Source organism: Prunus persica, chromosome G2, assembly GCF_000346465.2.
Source record: "Prunus persica cultivar Lovell chromosome G2, Prunus_persica_NCBIv2, whole genome shotgun sequence".
Taxonomy (NCBI): domain Eukaryota; kingdom Viridiplantae; phylum Streptophyta; class Magnoliopsida; order Rosales; family Rosaceae; genus Prunus; species Prunus persica.
Window position 1 is genome coordinate 28,623,801 of NC_034010.1, and position 18,798 is coordinate 28,642,598.

The window sequence follows — 18,798 nt, forward strand, 5'->3', positions numbered from 1 at the left end:
TACAAGCCTATAACAGTTGTTGATCCCTTTTTCATTTCCCACTAATTTTCTCTCCATAATATTTAATTCAATTGCAAATGCTGCAGGCTTAGGCACAAGATTGTATGTCCTCTTTCACCTGCCCTCATGGATTGGATATAACCAAATACTCAAATCAAATGAGCATCAAGAATTAATCGAGTGTTTTTGGGTGTGTCAAATTTAAATCAAACACGGCAAACAGACCACAAAGGCACGGGACATGATTCATCTTTCAACAATTAAAAATTATATTGAAAAAAGAACAATCAATCAAATTCATGGCAGTCACTCTCTGAAATTCTGAATGGAACGATTATTTTTGTATTTATGTAATTCCTTTTTCAAGTGAGTGCATTGCATGAGGCATGTCTATATCTTGGCTTTAGTAGGCGCCACAAAATATCATGCTATTGCCATCCAACAATAATATATTATTCTGTGCGCTTTTTTCTTCATTTCAAAGATGACAAAATCGACGATCTTATCACCTCCTCTCCTCACCACCACCAAAGCCAATTTGCTTCTCAATCTCTCAACACTTACAAATTAAATCCATTTGCACTTTTTTTTTTTCTTAATTACTTCGCCAATAAATTTAAATAAACTCATACATTGCCCATACATCATAGAAAACTTACTGCTTTCCTTCTTGTAAGTAGGAGAAAATTTACCATGAGAGATATTAAAAAAAAACTTTGGCTTTTTCATTTTTTCTCCTCCTTCTTCTCCTCCTTTTTCTCTTCTTTCTTTTCCTCTTTTTTCTCCTCTTTCTTCTCTTCCTTTTTCTCTTCCTTGGCTGGGCCAACTGATATTATGTCCACTTTCCCTACCTTCTTTAACTTCTTCACCACTGCCACTGGATCCATCATCCCTACCACGGTTAGCTTTTGGTCCTTTAGATCTGCTGCTATTGAATCAATCCCTGTTCATCAAATCACCAAAAGATTTCAAGCAAAGAAAACAGAGACAGTGGCTAAAACGATGATCTATTTCACATGCAACAGCTGGGACAAGAAGTTCTTTTTGAATATTGAAGATGTTAACAAGACTTTGGCAAGGAAAAAAGGAAAGAAAGAAAGAAAGAAATACCAAATATATCAGCGGCCGCTTCAATGGCTTTCTGCTTTGTTTTGTCATCAGTCATAGTCATGACCTTGAGGACCACCTTCTGCTACAAAGTTTACACGAAAAATTAAACAAGGGTTATAGTATATGTTCTATGGTACATAGATTTTACAACACTGTAAGCTTTAAACTAAATTATTGAATCGAAAAGGGCATGTTAGAGTTGGAAAAGCACCTGAGCCATATTTTTCTAAGAGCAAGAATGTAAGAACACAAATAAAAAGGCGAGAGAGAGAGAGAGAATGAAACCACGAGCAATATTGTTGGTTTTGTGGCCTTTATAAAGGGTGAAAAATTGTGAGGTGCAACTGGGCTTGAACTTGGGTTTGGGCTTGGGTTTGGGTTTGGGTTTGGGTTTGGGTGGGTCCTGACTCTGGAATTTGATAGCAAATCGTTTTACCACCTTTTGATGTATGTTTAGTAGGAGGAATAATTTTCTTTCACCTGGGTTAGGTAAATCTTTTACTTACGGAATGTTTGGTCTAAATTGCCAACAATGAATGAACATGCAAATGCCAATTGATGTGAAGAATTAGTTACGTAGGCTCTTGGAACGCATTTTCCAAACTCTAGATTTCCTCCCACGGCCGCGTGTGAGGTGTGAGGTGTCAAGAAGATGAAATGTCATATCAAATTCCATTTTGAGGCTTTACCTGTTTAATTAGGGTTGATATCACAGAACAATGGTTGCTGCTTTGGTTGGGACAAGTTGCCTGGCCTGGCTGGGCTACCTATCCTATAGGAAAGGACGCTTCCTTTTTCAAGATCCTATTCAATTCGAAAAAGATGTAACGCACAACTTTCTTCACATTTGAAAACTGCAGCATACACTAAAAAAGCAGGCTGCATGTGACTTTAATTGAATGTTTGATCTCTGAGTAATAAAAAAGAAGAGATATTTATTCATATACTCATTCTAACATTAAAATTATAAATAAATCCTATATCATTTAGTTTTTAGAAACATACCCAAAAAAAAAACTCAAAATATGACAGCTGCACCTACTGAATTTAATTTTTGATTATTAAATTACTTTGATGCCCTATTGAGTGCTTTTTTATGAGGTTTTAGGGTTGGGTTTGTTTTAAGAAATCAATGGCAGTTTTGTAATTTAAAATAAGTTAAAACCCTTTTTGTTATGTTGTAAATAAGTTTTGAGTGTGTTTCTAAAGTCCATTTCATATAGGGTTTTTTAAAAATAATTTAGGCTCCTATATTGAGTATAATAGTGAATCCCCAAAAAAGAAAGCCATAATTGAATGTACTTTCAAAGGAGATGAAGATATTTTGAAAGCAAAGGCAGTGAGTGGTGATGAAATGATGATGGCAGGAGGAAGAATTCAATTTTTAATCAAACTATTTCCTACTTTTGAATCCTCATTTTTTTCATGGAACTTTTTGGAATATGTTTTTCTAAGCAATGACTTAATTAATTTAGTGAGCCAAACTCTCTCAGTGAGTCAAACTCTCTCCCTCCTCCCAAGTGCACCCGGGTTATATTCACATAAAATAAATAAATAAAAAAAGCTTAAGTCCATGACTTCTTCATGAAGATATGACATCCCCATATTGAATTTTAAATTTTCCAAAAAAAGGTGTTAAATGCTTCAATTTCCAAACCCTAAACTTTTGAGATGCACTTAGTCAAAATTAGGTGCTTTATTAAGACGGAGCAAGCAACCAATTAGTTTTCTTCCATTGACCACTTTGCATAACATCTTTTTGTATCCAAAAAATAAAATAAAATAGGCTACTATTTTACGAATAGAACCAAACCAATTCATATTTCCTCACAATAATTCAATCTTTCCGAAATACAAAACTTGCTTATGCTTCTTAACTACGTTCTTGTAGAAAATGAACAACTCAACCATATAAAAGCACGAGACTAAAGATAAGAAGCAACAAAAAGGAGCTCAAAAACAGGTACAAAATTACAAGATAACAAATTAAAGATTAACAATAAGAACTGCTCAAAATTGAAACAATTAATCACATGATGGAGCAGGCATGTGGATTGTCGTCGCTAAAAAGCGAAGCAATGGCCTCATCGGATGCCACGGCGACCGAATAAACTGATGGAGTGTGGAAGAAGGTGTGTACGCCGGTGGTGGTTTCATTTTTGTACGTGTCATAATAATGGTTGACAATGTAGGCAGGGTACTTGTAAAATGAGGCAAAATGAGAGTATCCAGGAAAGGGCCATGGCTCTGCTGCTTTTCCAGCTCGCTTAATTGCCTTCACCACTTTCTTTTCCTCCAACCCATACCCTCTCACAATTATCTTCTGGATCTCCATTTCTATTTCCACCTCCTCCACACCTATTAAAATTGAAAATTACATTTGTCAAAAGTAATTAAAAAACCCTGATTTGGGTTGAACTTTGGGCTCCTTATTCATATCTCCTGAGAGGCTGAATCAGCTTGCTTCAAGCCCAAAAGTGTTGGGTCGATTGTTGTAGGCCTAGACCTCAGCATGACTGGGCCCACCCACAACCCAAAGAAACTGGGATTGACAATGAAGAGCATGCGCAGCAGCATGAACTCACAATTTTCTTTCCTTAATTCCCAGTTCAATTGCATTTTGCAAAACGCAGTGAAATGAGTTATATGCCAACTCAAAATAAGTCATTCCTTCTGTAGTTAATTTGTTCCAGAAATATATATACACGCATAAATAAGGATGTATTGTAAGTACCTTTGAGTTTGAAGAGAGCTTTCTTTACCTTGGAAGCACATCCTTCACAATCAAGGTTTGGAACTCTCACCTCCACAATCTGCAAAATCTCCACATTGTCAATATATTTTCTTACTGCCACAGTGAGTGCTTTGTGTGTTTGTGCAAGATAATAAGAGAGGGAAAGAGAAACTTACAGACATGCTTCTGGTAGCTTCAAGATGAATACAAATACAATGAAGGTAGCAAGAGACCTATAGAGAGGAGAGGGCTTCTGACTTATATATTCATATTGGGTTTTGAGAATAATGTTGGAGAGGTAGAATGAGAAAGAGGGTTCACGCGTGGAATGGGAAGGCGTGATTTTGTGCTAGCTAGCTCAAACCCCGAAGCTAATCCTCTTGCTCCTGCTCTCTGTCTCTCTCTCTCCTGTGTCACTTTAATAACACAGACACAGTCCAGTCCACTGTGCATTTTCAATTTCTTTCCACTTGCCAAAACTACACGCTCCACAGGAAGGAATGATGGAGGACACTAATCAAAACCATCATTTTATCCCCCATTTGTATATGGCATTGGCATGGCATGTAGGACCTCACACACTTAATCAAAACCACCAAGTGGTCCAAGACTACTTGATTAATTTGTTAATTTCCAATGCTTCGCATTTGATGGGCATTAACATAATAATAACATGCATGTCTCTGTTTTACTTGATTGGTGATTTTGTTTTAACAAAGAGAAAGGTATTTATGAGTTATACACATCAAGGTCAAGTCCATGTCTCAAATAAGCTCTGAAGCTCATCAGTAGCTTTTGTTGTTCTGTCTAGCTTCAAGGTTTGTACAGAACATAACAGAACTCTGCATCAGCTTTAACACTTTGAAAAGAATTTCAGAACAGAACAGAATCTGCAGCTTTAAAGTTTTAGCTTGGAAAAAATAACATTAAACATGAACTACTTCCTAGAACAATATGCTGGTGAATTCATGAGGTAAAGAAGAATACTCAGTAGGTTACGTTGGAATTGCAAGATTTCTGATGATGATGATGACAAATATTCTCTTGTGTGTTCTGTCGGATTCATTCTGGCATCGCTTTCAATATTTGAATTTTGGTGTGACATAACATTGTCATTATTTGTAACGCTTCTTTTGGAGCACAATGATCGTGAAAAATTTGAGGTGCACACACACTGCTATTTCTGTCGAACATAACAAAGATGATAATTATGTGCCTTCCTTTCTTCCGCGGGCCCAAGTTACCAACAAATATAAGCATAATATACATATATGGTGGATCGATCCAAGTCCAACACTTTCCACTTTAAAGACTTTTCGAAGCAACCAAAAGGCCCATAACGTCAACTGTATCAAGTCCGTTTTCATTTATACAATAAATAAAGGATCATAAATAAATTCCAAAAGCAGCAGCAAATCCATGATGAAACAAATGCTAAATGGTAACTCGCACTTTTGTTTGGATTTGAAAATTTGCAATGTTTTTTCAACTTTTCAGGCAAATCAGCTTTGTCGTGTAGCCATCCTATCTATACTAAAAAAATTAAGAAGTTAACATTCTCACGAGACGAGATTCCACCTTCAAAAAAGCCTCTACTTTGTAAACTCTATTGACTCTTCATTGTTCCCAACTCCCCCCCTGTTGGCTCACTTCTCTCATCTATCTCTGACTTTCTTTGTCCCCTCCATTTCCTTTCCGATCTAACCAACTTTTTTTTTTTTTACCTCATTTTAGTCTCCATCTCCGATCCATTATTAGTCCTTACCAGATTTATTACTTACCTAAACAATCCTTTTCATCGGCTTATTTTATTAGGCAACAAGCTCTGTCCACGATCTATATCTCAGATCCTAGATTCTTAGTCTATAGCTTCTCCTACTACGACTACTACTACTACTACTACTACTTCTTCTTCTTCTTCTTCTTGTATTAATTCAAATTTCAAACTGAATTAACCAAGAAAGCCTCAACCTTTTCATCAGCTTCAGAACAAATGCGCAAACTTGTTCTGCTTCATAGAGCCTCAACCAGCCAAAACTGAAGCCAACCCATTTGAGGAAACAAGCACCACTACTTACCCAGTTGATCAAATCCATGGAATTTGGTTTCTAACAGTGAAATCAGAACCATTGCTGTCTGAGAAGAAGGGGGCAAAAAGTAGTTAATACAAGAAGAGACATAAGATGAGAGAGAACGAGAATATGCAGAGGCTCCAGAGCCAAAGGTGCTACTTGTATGGTCCTTTCGCAGACACCATCTTAATGTTACGGCCATTTATGAAGTCACCTGCCAGGTTTTCTGCCGTCTTCGTCCTCCTCTTCCTCCTCTTCGGTGCTTTCGTCTGCACGCGCCTTCTCAACTCCCGTGTAAGTCTCTTGCCTACCACTCTAGTTGACAAGACACCCCGTTTCCAATATTCCTTTTTTCTTTTTCTTTTTAAAAGATATAAAGATATATGTTTTTTTTCTTGTCTTTTAAGTTTTAATTATTTTTTGAAATAATGGTGGGGTTGTCTAGAACCAGGAAGAAGGTACACGGCAAACGACGTTCGTCAAAACGGCATGAATCCATGTCGTTTCCATGAGAGTATAATAATATTCTTAGGCGTAACATTTGCCGTGACTGTCGGTTAACCTTTTTCCGGCAGGGCATCATTAATGAGCCACATGTAGTGTTGACTACGTAGCACGTAACACGTGGAGCACGCTTTCTCTTAACGAAAAGGGAAATTGGAATTTGGATGCAAGGCTACGAATTTTTTGGTCTAACCGACCGACCTAAACTAGTTTTTCTTTTTGAAATGATGATAAATGTGCAATGAAATTTATGAAAATGTACTGAATATAGAATTTCGTATCGTATATACTATTGGGCCGTTAATATTGACACTGAGTTTTGTTTTGGTAAACTGTGTTCTTTGTGTCACAAACCCAGATTCCAGCGGATACTTCAGCCGAAGAACCAATAATTACCACCAGAACATCCCAAAAACACCCTCGTGAGATCCCACTCAACTGCACTGCTTACGACCTCGCACGAACCTGCCCGTCAAACTACCCTACCAGTACTACTATCACCTCCCACACGGAGCAAGATCCTGACCGTCCATTACCACCCACGTGTCCAGAATACTTCCGCTGGATACACGAGGACCTCAGGCCATGGGCCCATACGGGGATCACGAGAGACATGATACAGCGAGCCAAGCGCACGGCCAATTTCAAGTTGGTGATTGTAAATGGGAAAGCTTACGTGGAGAAGTATCAGAAGTCGTTTCAGACCAGAGACGTTTTTACAATGTGGGGGATCCTACAGTTGTTACGGAGGTATCCAGGACAGGTGCCTGATTTGGAGCTCATGTTTGACTGCGTTGACTGGCCGGTGATTTCATCAAACGATTATAGTGGGCCCAATGCCACGGCCCCACCACCGTTGTTCCGCTACTGTGGGGATGACAACTCACTCGATATTGTCTTCCCTGATTGGTCCTTTTGGGGATGGTAAGATTACTCACCTTTATTTTTATTTATTTATTTGCCATTTTCGTTGAAATCATAATTCTTGACATTAAATCAAATAATGTTTTGATTGAACGAAGCCATGGTTGATGGTCCAAAAAATGAATTTGGCATTGTTAAATGTGCATGTAAATTTGTCAGGTTTCTTAAGAAATTGCATACTTGGCTTCTTCCTTGTGCAGGGCTGAGATCAATATAATGCCATGGGAGGTTTTGTTAAAGGACCTAGAGGAAGGCAACAAGAGGAGGAGGTGGATAGACAGAGCACCTTATGCTTATTGGAAGGGAAATCCATCTGTTGCTGCAACCAGGCAAGATCTCCTCAAATGTAATGTTTCTGACCAACAGGACTGGAACGCTCGCGTTTACGCTCAGGTACTGTACCATTACCCTTTATGCATTCCAATTGCAAGTCCAATGTATGTTGTAAAAATGCAGAATCTGAGGATGTCATTGAAAACCACTTGCAGGATTGGTTACGAGAATCAAGCGAAGGGTACAAGCAATCGGATTTGGCAAGCCAATGCGTTGATAGGTAGAAACATTTCCCACTATCCCCAGTGTTCTTGGTTTAATCATTTTTAATGTGTTCCTAATGTCCTGACTTAGGTTATTCCATGAACAATCATTGCAGGTATAAGATCTACATAGAAGGGTCTGCTTGGTCTGTCAGTGATAAGTACATTCTTGCATGTGATTCTGTCACCTTAATTGTTAAACCCCGCTACTACGATTTCTTCACGAGAAGTTTGATGCCAGTGCACCACTACTGGCCCATAAAGGATGATGACAAGTGCAGATCCATTAAGTTTGCTGTTGATTGGGGCAACAGCCACAAGCAAAAGGTAATATGATTTGTTAGGCTTCCATCACTAATTTTTTTATGTGTCTTAGACTTTTAGCTAAAACATTCTTTAACTTGTCATTATCACCTAATTTTGACTGTTTTTTAAGTGTGGCATGCATGCTGTTATTTCCAGAAATCATCGTAGAGGGATCATTTTGGACAATGGACTTGGAAACCTTATCATTCCTCATATGAAATTTTTGTCTAGAGTTCATTGGAATTTCATCTTTCCGGTCATCTGATCATCTCAGTTTATCTTTAGCTTTTGATAACTATGCTGGCAATTTACCGTACTTTCACTACTACTTACGATTGAGTTTTCACATGAAAAAGGACAGAAGCTGATAAGGAAATAATGGAGTAACTAACCTCACTTTTCTATATTCTTTGTTTCTAATTGCATTGCTTTTTCATCGATTGCATTAGGCACAAGCCATTGGAAAGGCAGCAAGTAAATTAATTCAAGAGGAGTTGAAGATGGACTATGTCTATGACTACATGTTTCATCTTCTGAATGAATACGCAAAGCTCTTACAATTCAAGCCAACCATACCTCGAAAAGCTATTGAGCTCTGCTCAGAGGCGATGGCTTGCCAAGCGCAAGGAACAGAGAAGAAATTTATGATGGAATCTATGGTGAAGGGTCCTGCAGTCAGTAATCCATGCACTATGCCTCCTCCTTACGGTCCAGCATCTCTTTTTGCAGTGCTTAGGAGAAATGCAAATTCAATTAAACAAGTAGAAACATGGGAGAAGAAATACTGGGAGAATCAGAGTAAGCAATCGTAAATAGGGTAATATATATATATATATGATATATCGATGTTTACAGATGAATTAGCGTTGAGCTCTTACAGCTCGGAGTATTATTATTAGCAGAAAGATTTTCCACTAAACAAGTATATCACAATTAAATGATCAATATTGGTTGAAGTTTTTGAGTTGTGCTTTTTGCCCACTTGAAATTATAAATTTTTTCATTCTCTCATCACACATTTGATGTATCGGGGGACCTACCATATCAAATCACAACATAGAAAATCAGGTTTCATGCAGAGCATTAGCACCTAAAATAATGAAGGAAATATTCTCCAAAAAAAATATATGATGAAGGAAAGTGTTAAATGAATTCAAAGTTCAAACTGAATAAACAAAACAAAACTCAAGAGCTTGAAGGAAAATGCAGGAACTTGTTCTGGGCCATAGAGCCTCAACCAGTCAAAACTGAAACAAACCCATTTCGAGAAATAAGTACCACCACTTACCCAGCCAGCTCATGAGATCCGCGGAATTTGGTTTCCAAATGTTAAATCATAAAACATGGTTGTCAGACAACTACAAGGAGGAAAATAATGGTTAAAAAAGAATACTGTTACAGAGACACGCGAGGAGAAGGAGAAATACAGAGGCGATCAAGAGCCAGAGGCGCACCAGCACTACTTGTGGTACGGGTCGGGTATTGACAGCCCCACCATCTTAATCTCGCGGCCATTTATGGAGTCAGCTGCAAGATTTTCTGCTATCTTCGTCGTCCTCTTCGTTCTCGTTGGCGCCCTTATTTGCACGCGGCTGCTTAACTACAATGTAAGTCATGCATGATCATAACATTCTCCGACACCATTGTTTCCAATAATTCTTTTATTTATTTATTTTTCCAGTAATTTATTTCAGTGGTGATGTCTAGAACTGGGAGGTACAACGGCATTGTAATCGATGTTGTACATCCGAAAATATTATTCACATAAAAATGTGGGATATACCATGCTTGTATTACGTGTTATGTTTTTAACTGAATAATATTTGTAACTTATCATGTCATGTCACGTTTTATTCAAGTTCCCTAAATAATTGTTGATTTTTCGACATTTGATTATTTGCTATATAATAATTAGTATATATAGATAAAAAAGTATTAAAAAGTGTTAAAAATAGTTATCTACACGAACGCATGAGTGATTGTCAACTATGAATATACATATGATGAAACCCGGACCATTCATTAGTAGTTAACAGGTCATTATTGAGATGATCTTTGTTTACGTGGTGCTCCATGTCACAGACAGAGACTCTACTTGGAGCTATTTCAGGTCAAGCCAGAACATCCCAATCGTACCCTCACAAAACCGGTGAAATTCCCAAGAAGCCCCGGGGCAAATTGGAAATTCCACTCAACTGCCCTGCTTACGACCTCAGGGGAACCTGCCCCTCAAACTATCCTACCACATTCCACCCGGAGCAAAATCCTGAGCGTCCATCACCACCCACGTGTCCGGAATACTTCCGTTGGATACATGAAGACCTGAGGCCATGGGCCCGCACGGGGATCACAAGGGAAATGGTTGAGCGGGCCAATCGTACGGCCAACTTTAAGTTCGTAATCGTGAATGGCAAGGCTTACGTGGAGCAATATGAGAAGGCGTTTCAGACCAGAGACGTTTTTACGGTGTGGGGGTTTCTACAGTTGTTACGGAGGTATCCAGGACAGGTGCCTGATTTAGAGCTGATGTTTGACTGCGTTGACTGGCCAGTCATTCCATCCCACGAATATAGCGGGCCCAACGCCACGGCCCCACCACCGTTGTTTCGCTATTGTGCGGATGACAACACACTCGATATTGTCTTCCCCGATTGGTCCTTTTGGGGTTGGTAAGACTTCTTGACTTTTTTTATTTGGAAATTAAGTTTTTCATTGATTGAGATGAACTAACCAACAATTAGTAAAGTGGTATTTTTTTTTTTTAATGTTAAAAGAAATTCTAAGTTCGAATTCCTTATTCCCAAACAATGTTGACGGTCCAAAAATAAAGGAATATGCCCATTGTGTTTTTTTTTTTTTTTTTTTTTTTTTGGTCTGAGGAATATACCCATTGTTTAGTGTGAGTGAGAGAATTTGCTAGCTTCTGTCACAAATGACATGTAGATTGCTCTGTTCCTTGTGTAGGGCTGAAATAAATATAAGGCCATGGGAGGTTTTGTTCGAGGAACTAAAGGAAGGCAACAAGAGGAAGACCTGGCTAGAAAGAGAACCTTATGCTTATTGGAAGGGAAATCCAGATATTGCTGAAACCAGGCAAGACCTCATCAAATGTAATGTTTCTGAGGAACATGACTGGAACGCTCGCCTTTATGCTCAGGTTTGCAACATTACCTAGCTATCTCCTTTTGCTCCTCTACTTTACATTACAATTGTAGTTAAGTAAAATATAGGTTAGCTCATATGTAGTAGAACAGAAAAAAGAAAAAGAGAGAGGAGAGAATCTGACATTGTTGTCGAAAAATCGATTGCAGGACTGGGATCGAGAATCGAAGGAAGGGTACAATAAATCAGATTTGGCAAGCCAATGCATACATAGGTTCCAAGATCCCACTATTGCACAGTGTTTATTTGCCTAACCATTTACAAGCGCGCATCTGAATTATTTTCATTGCAGGTATAAGATCTACATAGAAGGGTCTGCTTGGTCTGTCAGTGAAAAATACATCCTGGCCTGTGATTCTGTTACCTTGATAGTAAAACCCCGTTACTACGATTTCTTCACAAGACGTTTGATGCCAGTAGAGCACTACTGGCCGATCAAGGACGACGACAAGTGCAGGTCTATTAAGTTCTCTGTTGATTGGGGCAACACTCACAGGCGAAAGGTAACATAACTCCTTTAAGGCTTTTTCAATGTTCATATTTCTTTTTGCATTATTGCTTTTTCATTGGTTTCTTCAGGCACAAGCAATTGGAAAGGCATCAAGTAATTTAATTCAAGAGGAGCTGAAGATGGAATATGTGTATGACTACATGTTTCATCTTTTGAATGAGTATGCAAAGCTCTTACAATTCAAGCCCACCGTACCTAAAAAAGCCGTTGAGCTCTGCTCGGAGGCAATGGCTTGCCAAGCAGAAGGAACAGAGAAGAAGTTTATGCTGCAATCTCTGGTGAAGGGCCCTGCAGTCAGTGAGCCATGTGCAATGCCTCCGCCTTATGATCCTTCATCTCTTTTTGCGGTGCTTAGGAGAAAAGAAAATTCCATTAAACAAGTTGAAACATGGGAAAGGAATTACTGGGAGAGTCAGAGTAAGAAATCATAGAGAGGGTTTTTTTAGTTTATGTATACAAGTTAATTACTTTTGAGTACTTACAGCTCAACTAAGTTTTTATGTATTATTCATTCCTTTCTGGATATTATTAGCAGAAAGATTTCCCACTAAGAAAATCTATCAGTATTTTCTGTTTTTTTTTTGCTCTTTCTTTCTATTGATCTTGATTTCAGTTGTGCTTTGTGACCACTTTGAAATTATTATATGGATCATAATTTTAATGGTGCGTCAAATTAATACTCAATGATTCTGTATTTGAGCTGGCTTCAAGAATTAAACTGTTGACTTGGATATTTCTGAAGTTGAAAACAGAGATGATATATCTCCTGTATTGACTAAATTGAAGAAAATGTTGTAAAAAGTTTGAAATTGATAAAAGAATTCATAATATTACATTAAACTACATGGTTGGTATGCAACCCCATACAACACAGAAGAAAAGAAGAAAAGAAGAAGAAGGAATTTTGAACAGAAAAAAGTTAAATGTAAATGTTTAGGGGAGGCGGATGAGTTTGGTTGCTTAAAGAGCTCGGCTTTTTATAATGTCAAGGCTGATTTCGCTAGGATCAGTTGCCTGCAACTCAACTTGAGTGCCATCCAATTCCCTCTTGAATCTATCTTTGGAGCTTGCGTACACCATCTTCATTCTCACCTTTGATGTATCAGGGGACCTATCAAAGTTTCATGCATACTATTAGCACCTAAGACAATGAGCATTAAATTAAATAACCAAAGTTTTAAACTAATTATTTAATTACCATGCAATGAAGAAAATCTTGCTTTTCTGGCAGTTCTCGACAGTGGTGAAATCAAAATCAAAGACAGCATAGCGACACTCATCGGCAGGCAGGGATGCCGCAAAGTCGTCATATGTTTCTTCTTTGGTACCAACCTTCTCTACCACCACTTGTTGAATCTCAATCTTGAATATAATGTATCGATGGTTTCTCTTCGCTTTTAGCTCCAAGAACTTGAGTTTGCATTCATCACTCACAGCCATGCCAGACGCCGCCTGCCCCAACCCAACATTCATTTTAGTTTTTAAGCAACAACTTACAATAATATATATAACAAAGCAGCAACAACATTCTTACCTAGCCAAAGAAAAGCTGAATTTCCACGAAATTATACAAGTATAGAACAAGAAAAATTTATCCTTTTATTTTTCCGTGCAATTTTCAAACGATATCCCATTCAAGGTAGGGTACTGATCGAAAAACCATTCAGATCATCCCCCAAGAAAAGAAAGGAAGAGAAAAACAGAAGTTTAAATCAATATGTTTAATCAAAATTGTTACATGCTTGCATCTTAACCATTCTCATTTATTAGTTTGTAAGTGTATCAAATTTTCTGCTCAGCGTCACAGAAACATTGGAGATGAGAATTACATGAGAGAGAGAGAGAGAGAGAGAGAGAGAGAGAGAGAGAGAGAGAGAGAGAGAGAGATAGATACCATTTTGTTGTCCAAAAAGAGACAGGGACTGTGTAGTGCGAAATGAAGAAGAAGAAGAAAGAGGAACAGAACGAGAGAGATGCAGAGTATAGCAGACGGATAGATCCTTATTTTTGGGGAGCCATGAGAAGGAGCTCAGAAAATTGCGGGGAATAAGAGAATTTTAAGGGACAAAACAAAGGTTGAGAATTCTCTGAAGCTTCTATGGCTTATCATATACACAACTAATCATCTCCTTACGTTTTATATTAATGTATGATTGCTTGCATGCGCAACAACTATATACTCTTCTTTGGTTTTTTTACCTTGTTTAAAATGATGACAGAGAATTGGAGGATGAATTGATTGAGATAAAATGTAAAGAGTAAAAATAGAAAACCTATTTAAAGTTTAAAGGCCATCTTGATATAATGATATTATGAGTGTACACTAAGTTTTTAACATACAATACAAATGAAACTCAAAACAAATTATGCTAATATATGCTATGAAGTCAAGGTTATACATTTAGAACTACGAAAATAATTTCTGAAGACTACTGAGAATATTTTGGACTATGGCAAAATCGTGGATGGTGCCAACGCAACGCAACACAGCTGCGCCGTGCCATACAAAGGAACGACTGAAAATTCACATGAATTTCTTCATTCGTGAGCCATCATTATCCAACAAAATTCACTACTTTGGGTCCCTGTTTCTTCTTTGATTTTACAGGACTTTCTTGCGCATGAGAAGCAGGACTTTCAACTGACTCGTCTGTTGCACCACCACGTTTCTTATCTACGAAATTGAAATCATCATCAAGATCGTCTCCACTCACAAGTTTGGTAACCTTTCCTCTTGGCCTTTGATTTTCATTCCCTGAAAAAGAAAGGGCCACTAAACTAAGTACAATGCCAACTAAATCAACTGATGCAAACACACTTAACAATATATTTGAACGGAGGAAAGAGAATACTTCATAATATATCTGAAAACACCACGGCTTTCATACTTGAAATTATGAGAAGGTGGGGGGGGAGGAACTGAACTCAGTTTTGTGAAAGTAGCCTAATTCCTACTAAAGGCTATATAAAACCAGCCCTTGAATTAAAACAGCCAACTTCAAAAACAAGATTGATACCACCTAATTTGACAGCAGAATTCAGTTCATTTTCAGAAACATGATAAAGGTCATTGTAGTTTTGCCTAATCCTAAGGGTGTCAGTGTATTCTGCTAAGAGAATGAAATCAGGGTTGCAATGGAAAGGTGGTTATTTCTTTCAACGCCTCTGGGATTATAATCAAAACACTTAAAACATATACCTCAATTTGAGCATGCATGTCAAAGTAATCTACTACTAATTTCTTGGTGAGAAGATTAAAAGTCTAAACAAAGTAAATTGAAGCTCCAAAGAACTACAAGAACAGACAAATTCAGGAGTACCAAGGGAAAAACTTACATGAGTGAAAAGCTCCGCCAACAGCCATTGAATCTCTGTTGCCTTTGTTGGGACAATCTCTAGCCAAATGTGTTACGCCTCCACAAATCTTACAACTACCACCCTAATAAATGAAATTCATAATGGGAAGTTTCAGAGTTTATTAATGGAGGATATTAGCTAGGATAGCTCAAGCATGAATGAATAACATCTATATCCTGAAAACTTTGATTTCTCCGTTAAGAATATAGGCAGTCATGTTGTGGAAAATTCAAAACCACAGATGAAAACTAATTCACCTTTGGATAAATCCCATGAGTATTTTTAGAGCAGTCCTTGCTTAAGTGACCGGTCTCGTTACAGATGAAGCACTTGGCAAATTTAGTTCCTCCTGCATTACCAGATAAACAAAATGAATAACAACGCAATGACATAACTATAGAGTAAAAAAGATATCATCACCAGATTGACTCATAAGGCTATAGACCTCTGCATTGTTCATGTAAACTTCAAATGCATGTGTGATACTCCAGTACACAAACACACTCAAGCATAGCCACTAAAAAAATTTCTGCTCGCATCATCCGAATATTAAACAAACTTGATGTAACTTAAAGGATGAGAAAGATTACCTTCTTGAAGAGGTAGGGGGCAGGTAGATAGTGAATGCCCAGTTTCCCCACAATTATAACATAACTTCACAGCCACGGTGTCATCATTCTTGTTAAGGCAATCCTTGATGCTATGCCCACGTTGTCGACAATACAAACATATCTGCAAGCATCAAATAATCGCAAAACACATGAACATCGGTCGGATCCAGTCCACACCATGAATAACCAATTTCAAATAAAAATTCAATTCTATTAACTTTTGCAAAGGACCAAACAAAGACCAAATTTGATTCAAGCTCTCACCAGATTTTCCATTACTAATAGCTATAAAAAAAAACTTACGAAGACATATGCATTTGTAACCCTTTTTTTTTTTTTTTTTTCAGGCATTAACTTCTGAAATATTCAGAAGCCATAATGTACATGATTGGTTCACCATTTTCGTACAGAACCCACATAAAATTCGACAACATAATCAAAGTTCCATCATTTAAAAAATTACCCAGATAAAGAAACTCAGACTAAATCAGAATCAGTACTACCCAACAAAAAACAAAACAAAACAAAAACAAAGTTCACACCTTGTGCTTGTCCCACCCAGCTCGCTCAGGGCAAAGCTTGGCGATATGGTTGGTGGCTTTACAAATGAAACAGCTCTCCCCAGGCCTCATACCAGGGACTCTAAGTGGGTGTTTGCTATGAGAAGTTTTGGTGGGTTTGTCTGGACCATTGGGTGCTTTCTTGCGCTTGAACGTGCTCTTCTTTCCCTTCTTCTTGCTTGGGTCCTTAGGCGGCGTCGGCTGTTTAACCAGTTCAGGGTTTTCTGCCCTGAATCTCTTGCGAGCATCTCTCTGTCTTTTGCTCACCATATTGTCTGAGAAGCCGAAAACGAGAGCTTGGGAGTTTCGGAGGGGTTTGGGGGCACACAACAAAGGGTTCAAGAAGAAGGATAATCCCCTGCAGTCAGTACCGTTGTATGTTTCTTACGTGTCAAATCATGATTCGGTTAACTGAAAAGTCAAGGGAATTCCTTAGATTGAGTAATTGACCCTGCCTGTGGGCTCAGGGGCCTCTCGGGTGCTCAGGTTGGCCCAAGTCAGGTGTTGAATGATCCCTAAATAGCGGCGAGACTATAATGCGGAGGTTATTTACGGGCTACTCACTGGCCCGTAGATTGATCAAATGGCTAACATTTGTATCCTCTTTATGCTACAACCGGGTTAACATTACCCATCACAAAAACTGCAATCCGGAACTTCTCTCCCATCTCTCCCCTTTGCAAGGTCAACACTGATGGTTGTCGGAGTAGAAATACTGGAATTATTGGTGCTGGTGGTTTATTACGCAGCTGGTGCTTGGCTTAAGGGATTTTCTGTGAAAACCCAACAGTCAACACCCATCCCGCCTCCTCTTCTTCCGGCGAAAACCCAACAGTCACAACCATCGCACTCAAACCCAACCCACCACAACCTACTCCATATCCAAATTTTGGAGAGAGAGAGAGAGAGAGAGATTTCATGTTTTTTCTTGGTTTAATGTCATAGTTAGCATTTTGATTTTGATTTGGGGGTACTCTGTTTCTGTGTTCATAAAAATTTTGTGCAGTGGGGCTCTATTTGTTATAGATCTCTGGTTGCTCTGTCAAATTTTGTAGAAAAGCTGGGTTCTTGAGAACATTCTGTGGTATATATATATATGTATATATAGAGAGAGAGAGAGAGAGAGAGAGAGAGAATAGTTGGGTTGGGGATCGATGGGGTGGCTTTGCTGGTTTCTTTTCTCGGTTGGCTAGCGTTGGGGCTGGAAAAAAGGAAGAGAGAGCCGCGCGGCTATATTATTCATTCAAAAGGATTTTGAAAAAAGGACACTAGTATAGCCGAGCGGCTATACTATATATTTTTAAAACCTTTTTATAAAAGTGGCCCGGTACGGCTATACTATTTATTAAACAAAATTAAAAGAGGACCCCAGTATAGCCGTGCGGCTATAATAATTATTTAAAAACAAAAAAGAAACCCTGGTATGGCCGCGCGGCTATACGATTTATTTAAAAAACTTTTTATAAAAGTGGTCCGGTATGGCCGCGCGGCTATACTATTCAGTAAAAAATTAAAAAGGACCCACGTATAGCCGTTCGGCTGTACTATTTATTTAAAAAATAAAAAATAACAAGGGGCCCAAGTATAGCCGCCCGGCGATACTAAAAAAATAAAAGCATTCCCAGGTATAGCCGCTCGGCTATACGGATGGAAAAAATTAACATAACACTCATGTTCTTCACTGCCCACATGCAGTGCTCCATTGCTCTCACTGTACGCAACAATGGGGTTCAATTCTAAAATCACTGCTAGCACAAGACCCAACTTGCATCTCATTCTATGCACCAATTTTTCTGTTTGACTGGCCCGAACTTCTTGAAACTAGGCCAACAAGTCCACGCCCAGATGGCTCTGCGTGGGCTCGAACCTAATGCGTTCCTTGGGGCCAAGATGGTTGCAATGTATGCAAGCTCAGATGATATATTGCAACCAGAGATCTATAACAAATAGAGCCCCACTGCACAAAATTTTTATGAACACAGAAACAGAGTACCCCCAAATCAAAATCAAAATGCTAACTATGACATTAAACCAAGAAAAACATGAAATCTAAACAATAACCAGATCTGATCCCAAAAAAAAAAAAACAATACCGAGATGCTCTCTCTCTCTCTCTCTCTCTCTCTCTCTCTCTCTCTCTCTCTCTCTCTCTCTCCAAAGTAGGTTGTGGTGGGTTGGGTTTGAGTGCGATGGTTGTGACTGTTGGGTTTTCGCCGGAAGAATAGGAGGGGGGATGGGTGGTGATTGTTGGGTTTTCACAGAAAATCCCTTAAGCCAAGCACCAGTTGCGTAATAACCACCAGCACCAATAATTTCCAGTTATTTCTACTCCTACAACCATCAAGTGGTGGCACTTGAAAGAGGGGGGAGAGATGAAGAGAGAAAGTACTTTTTTTTTTTTTTTTTTGGGT

At 38.5% G+C, this 18,798-nt stretch overlaps 4 protein-coding genes and 1 pseudogene across 6 annotated transcripts; 2 read left to right on the top strand and 3 right to left on the bottom strand.

Annotated features, from left to right (window-relative positions):
* LOC109947500 (heavy metal-associated isoprenylated plant protein 39) lies at positions 320 to 1,434 on the bottom strand. Of its 2 annotated transcripts, none has more exons than XM_020557839.1 (3): positions 1,322 to 1,403; positions 1,111 to 1,192; positions 320 to 943 (listed from the first exon to the last, which is right to left on the bottom strand). In XM_020557839.1, the coding sequence occupies exons 1-3, from the start codon at positions 1,328 to 1,330 to the stop codon at positions 726 to 728; spliced, it is 309 nt and encodes a 102-aa protein (XP_020413428.1). In that variant the 5' UTR covers positions 1,331 to 1,403; the 3' UTR covers positions 320 to 725. The 2 variants fall into 2 exon arrangements, with proteins under 2 accessions (XP_020413428.1, XP_020413429.1); XM_020557840.1 differs by having other exon boundaries at positions 568 to 943; positions 1,111 to 1,189; positions 1,322 to 1,434.
* LOC18786610 (heavy metal-associated isoprenylated plant protein 31) lies at positions 2,827 to 4,229 on the bottom strand. The gene is made up of 3 exons (XM_020557887.1): positions 4,021 to 4,229; positions 3,845 to 3,923; positions 2,827 to 3,468 (listed from the first exon to the last, which is right to left on the bottom strand). The coding sequence occupies exons 1-3, from the start codon at positions 4,024 to 4,026 to the stop codon at positions 3,140 to 3,142; spliced, it is 414 nt and encodes a 137-aa protein (XP_020413476.1). The 5' UTR covers positions 4,027 to 4,229; the 3' UTR covers positions 2,827 to 3,139.
* Positions 5,312 to 9,154, top strand: LOC18787497 (O-glucosyltransferase rumi homolog). Its single transcript, XM_020556954.1, has 6 exons — positions 5,312 to 6,210; positions 6,779 to 7,344; positions 7,545 to 7,737; positions 7,833 to 7,897; positions 7,997 to 8,207; positions 8,636 to 9,154. Exons 1-6 carry the CDS (start codon positions 6,028 to 6,030, stop codon positions 8,996 to 8,998), a joined length of 1,581 nt encoding a protein of 526 aa, XP_020412543.1. The 5' UTR covers positions 5,312 to 6,027; the 3' UTR covers positions 8,999 to 9,154.
* LOC18786996 (O-glucosyltransferase rumi homolog) lies at positions 9,578 to 12,435 on the top strand. The gene is made up of 6 exons (XM_007220675.2): positions 9,578 to 9,793; positions 10,269 to 10,855; positions 11,151 to 11,343; positions 11,498 to 11,562; positions 11,641 to 11,851; positions 11,928 to 12,435. The coding sequence occupies exons 1-6, from the start codon at positions 9,704 to 9,706 to the stop codon at positions 12,288 to 12,290; spliced, it is 1,509 nt and encodes a 502-aa protein (XP_007220737.1). The 5' UTR covers positions 9,578 to 9,703; the 3' UTR covers positions 12,291 to 12,435.
* Positions 12,602 to 16,749, bottom strand: LOC18785155 (annotated as a pseudogene). The gene is made up of 8 exons (XR_002270189.1): positions 16,370 to 16,749; positions 15,807 to 15,948; positions 15,474 to 15,565; positions 15,196 to 15,298; positions 14,417 to 14,614; positions 13,754 to 13,977; positions 13,058 to 13,311; positions 12,602 to 12,970 (listed from the first exon to the last, which is right to left on the bottom strand). The product of XR_002270189.1 is annotated as an uncharacterized LOC18785155 (transcript).

Coding starts and splice junctions, on each gene's coding strand:
- LOC18786996 (XM_007220675.2), top strand. CDS start 9,704: ATGGAGTCAGCTGCAAGATTTTCTGCTATCTTCGTCGTCCTCTTCGTT. Junction 9,794..10,268: donor CGCGGCTGCTTAACTACAAT/GTAAGTCATGCA, acceptor TCCATGTCACAG/ACAGAGACTCTACTTGGAGC. Junction 11,852..11,927: donor GCAACACTCACAGGCGAAAG/GTAACATAACTC, acceptor TGGTTTCTTCAG/GCACAAGCAATTGGAAAGGC.
- LOC18786610 (XM_020557887.1), bottom strand. Junction 3,469..3,844: donor AGCTCTCTTCAAACTCAAAG/GTACTTACAATA, acceptor CAATTTTAATAG/GTGTGGAGGAGGTGGAAATA.
- LOC109947500 (XM_020557839.1), bottom strand. Junction 944..1,110: donor AGCGGCCGCTGATATATTTG/GTATTTCTTTCT, acceptor TTTGATGAACAG/GGATTGATTCAATAGCAGCA.
- LOC18787497 (XM_020556954.1), top strand. CDS start 6,028: ATGAGAGAGAACGAGAATATGCAGAGGCTCCAGAGCCAAAGGTGCTAC. Junction 7,345..7,544: donor GATTGGTCCTTTTGGGGATG/GTAAGATTACTC, acceptor TTCCTTGTGCAG/GGCTGAGATCAATATAATGC. Junction 7,898..7,996: donor GCAAGCCAATGCGTTGATAG/GTAGAAACATTT, acceptor CAATCATTGCAG/GTATAAGATCTACATAGAAG.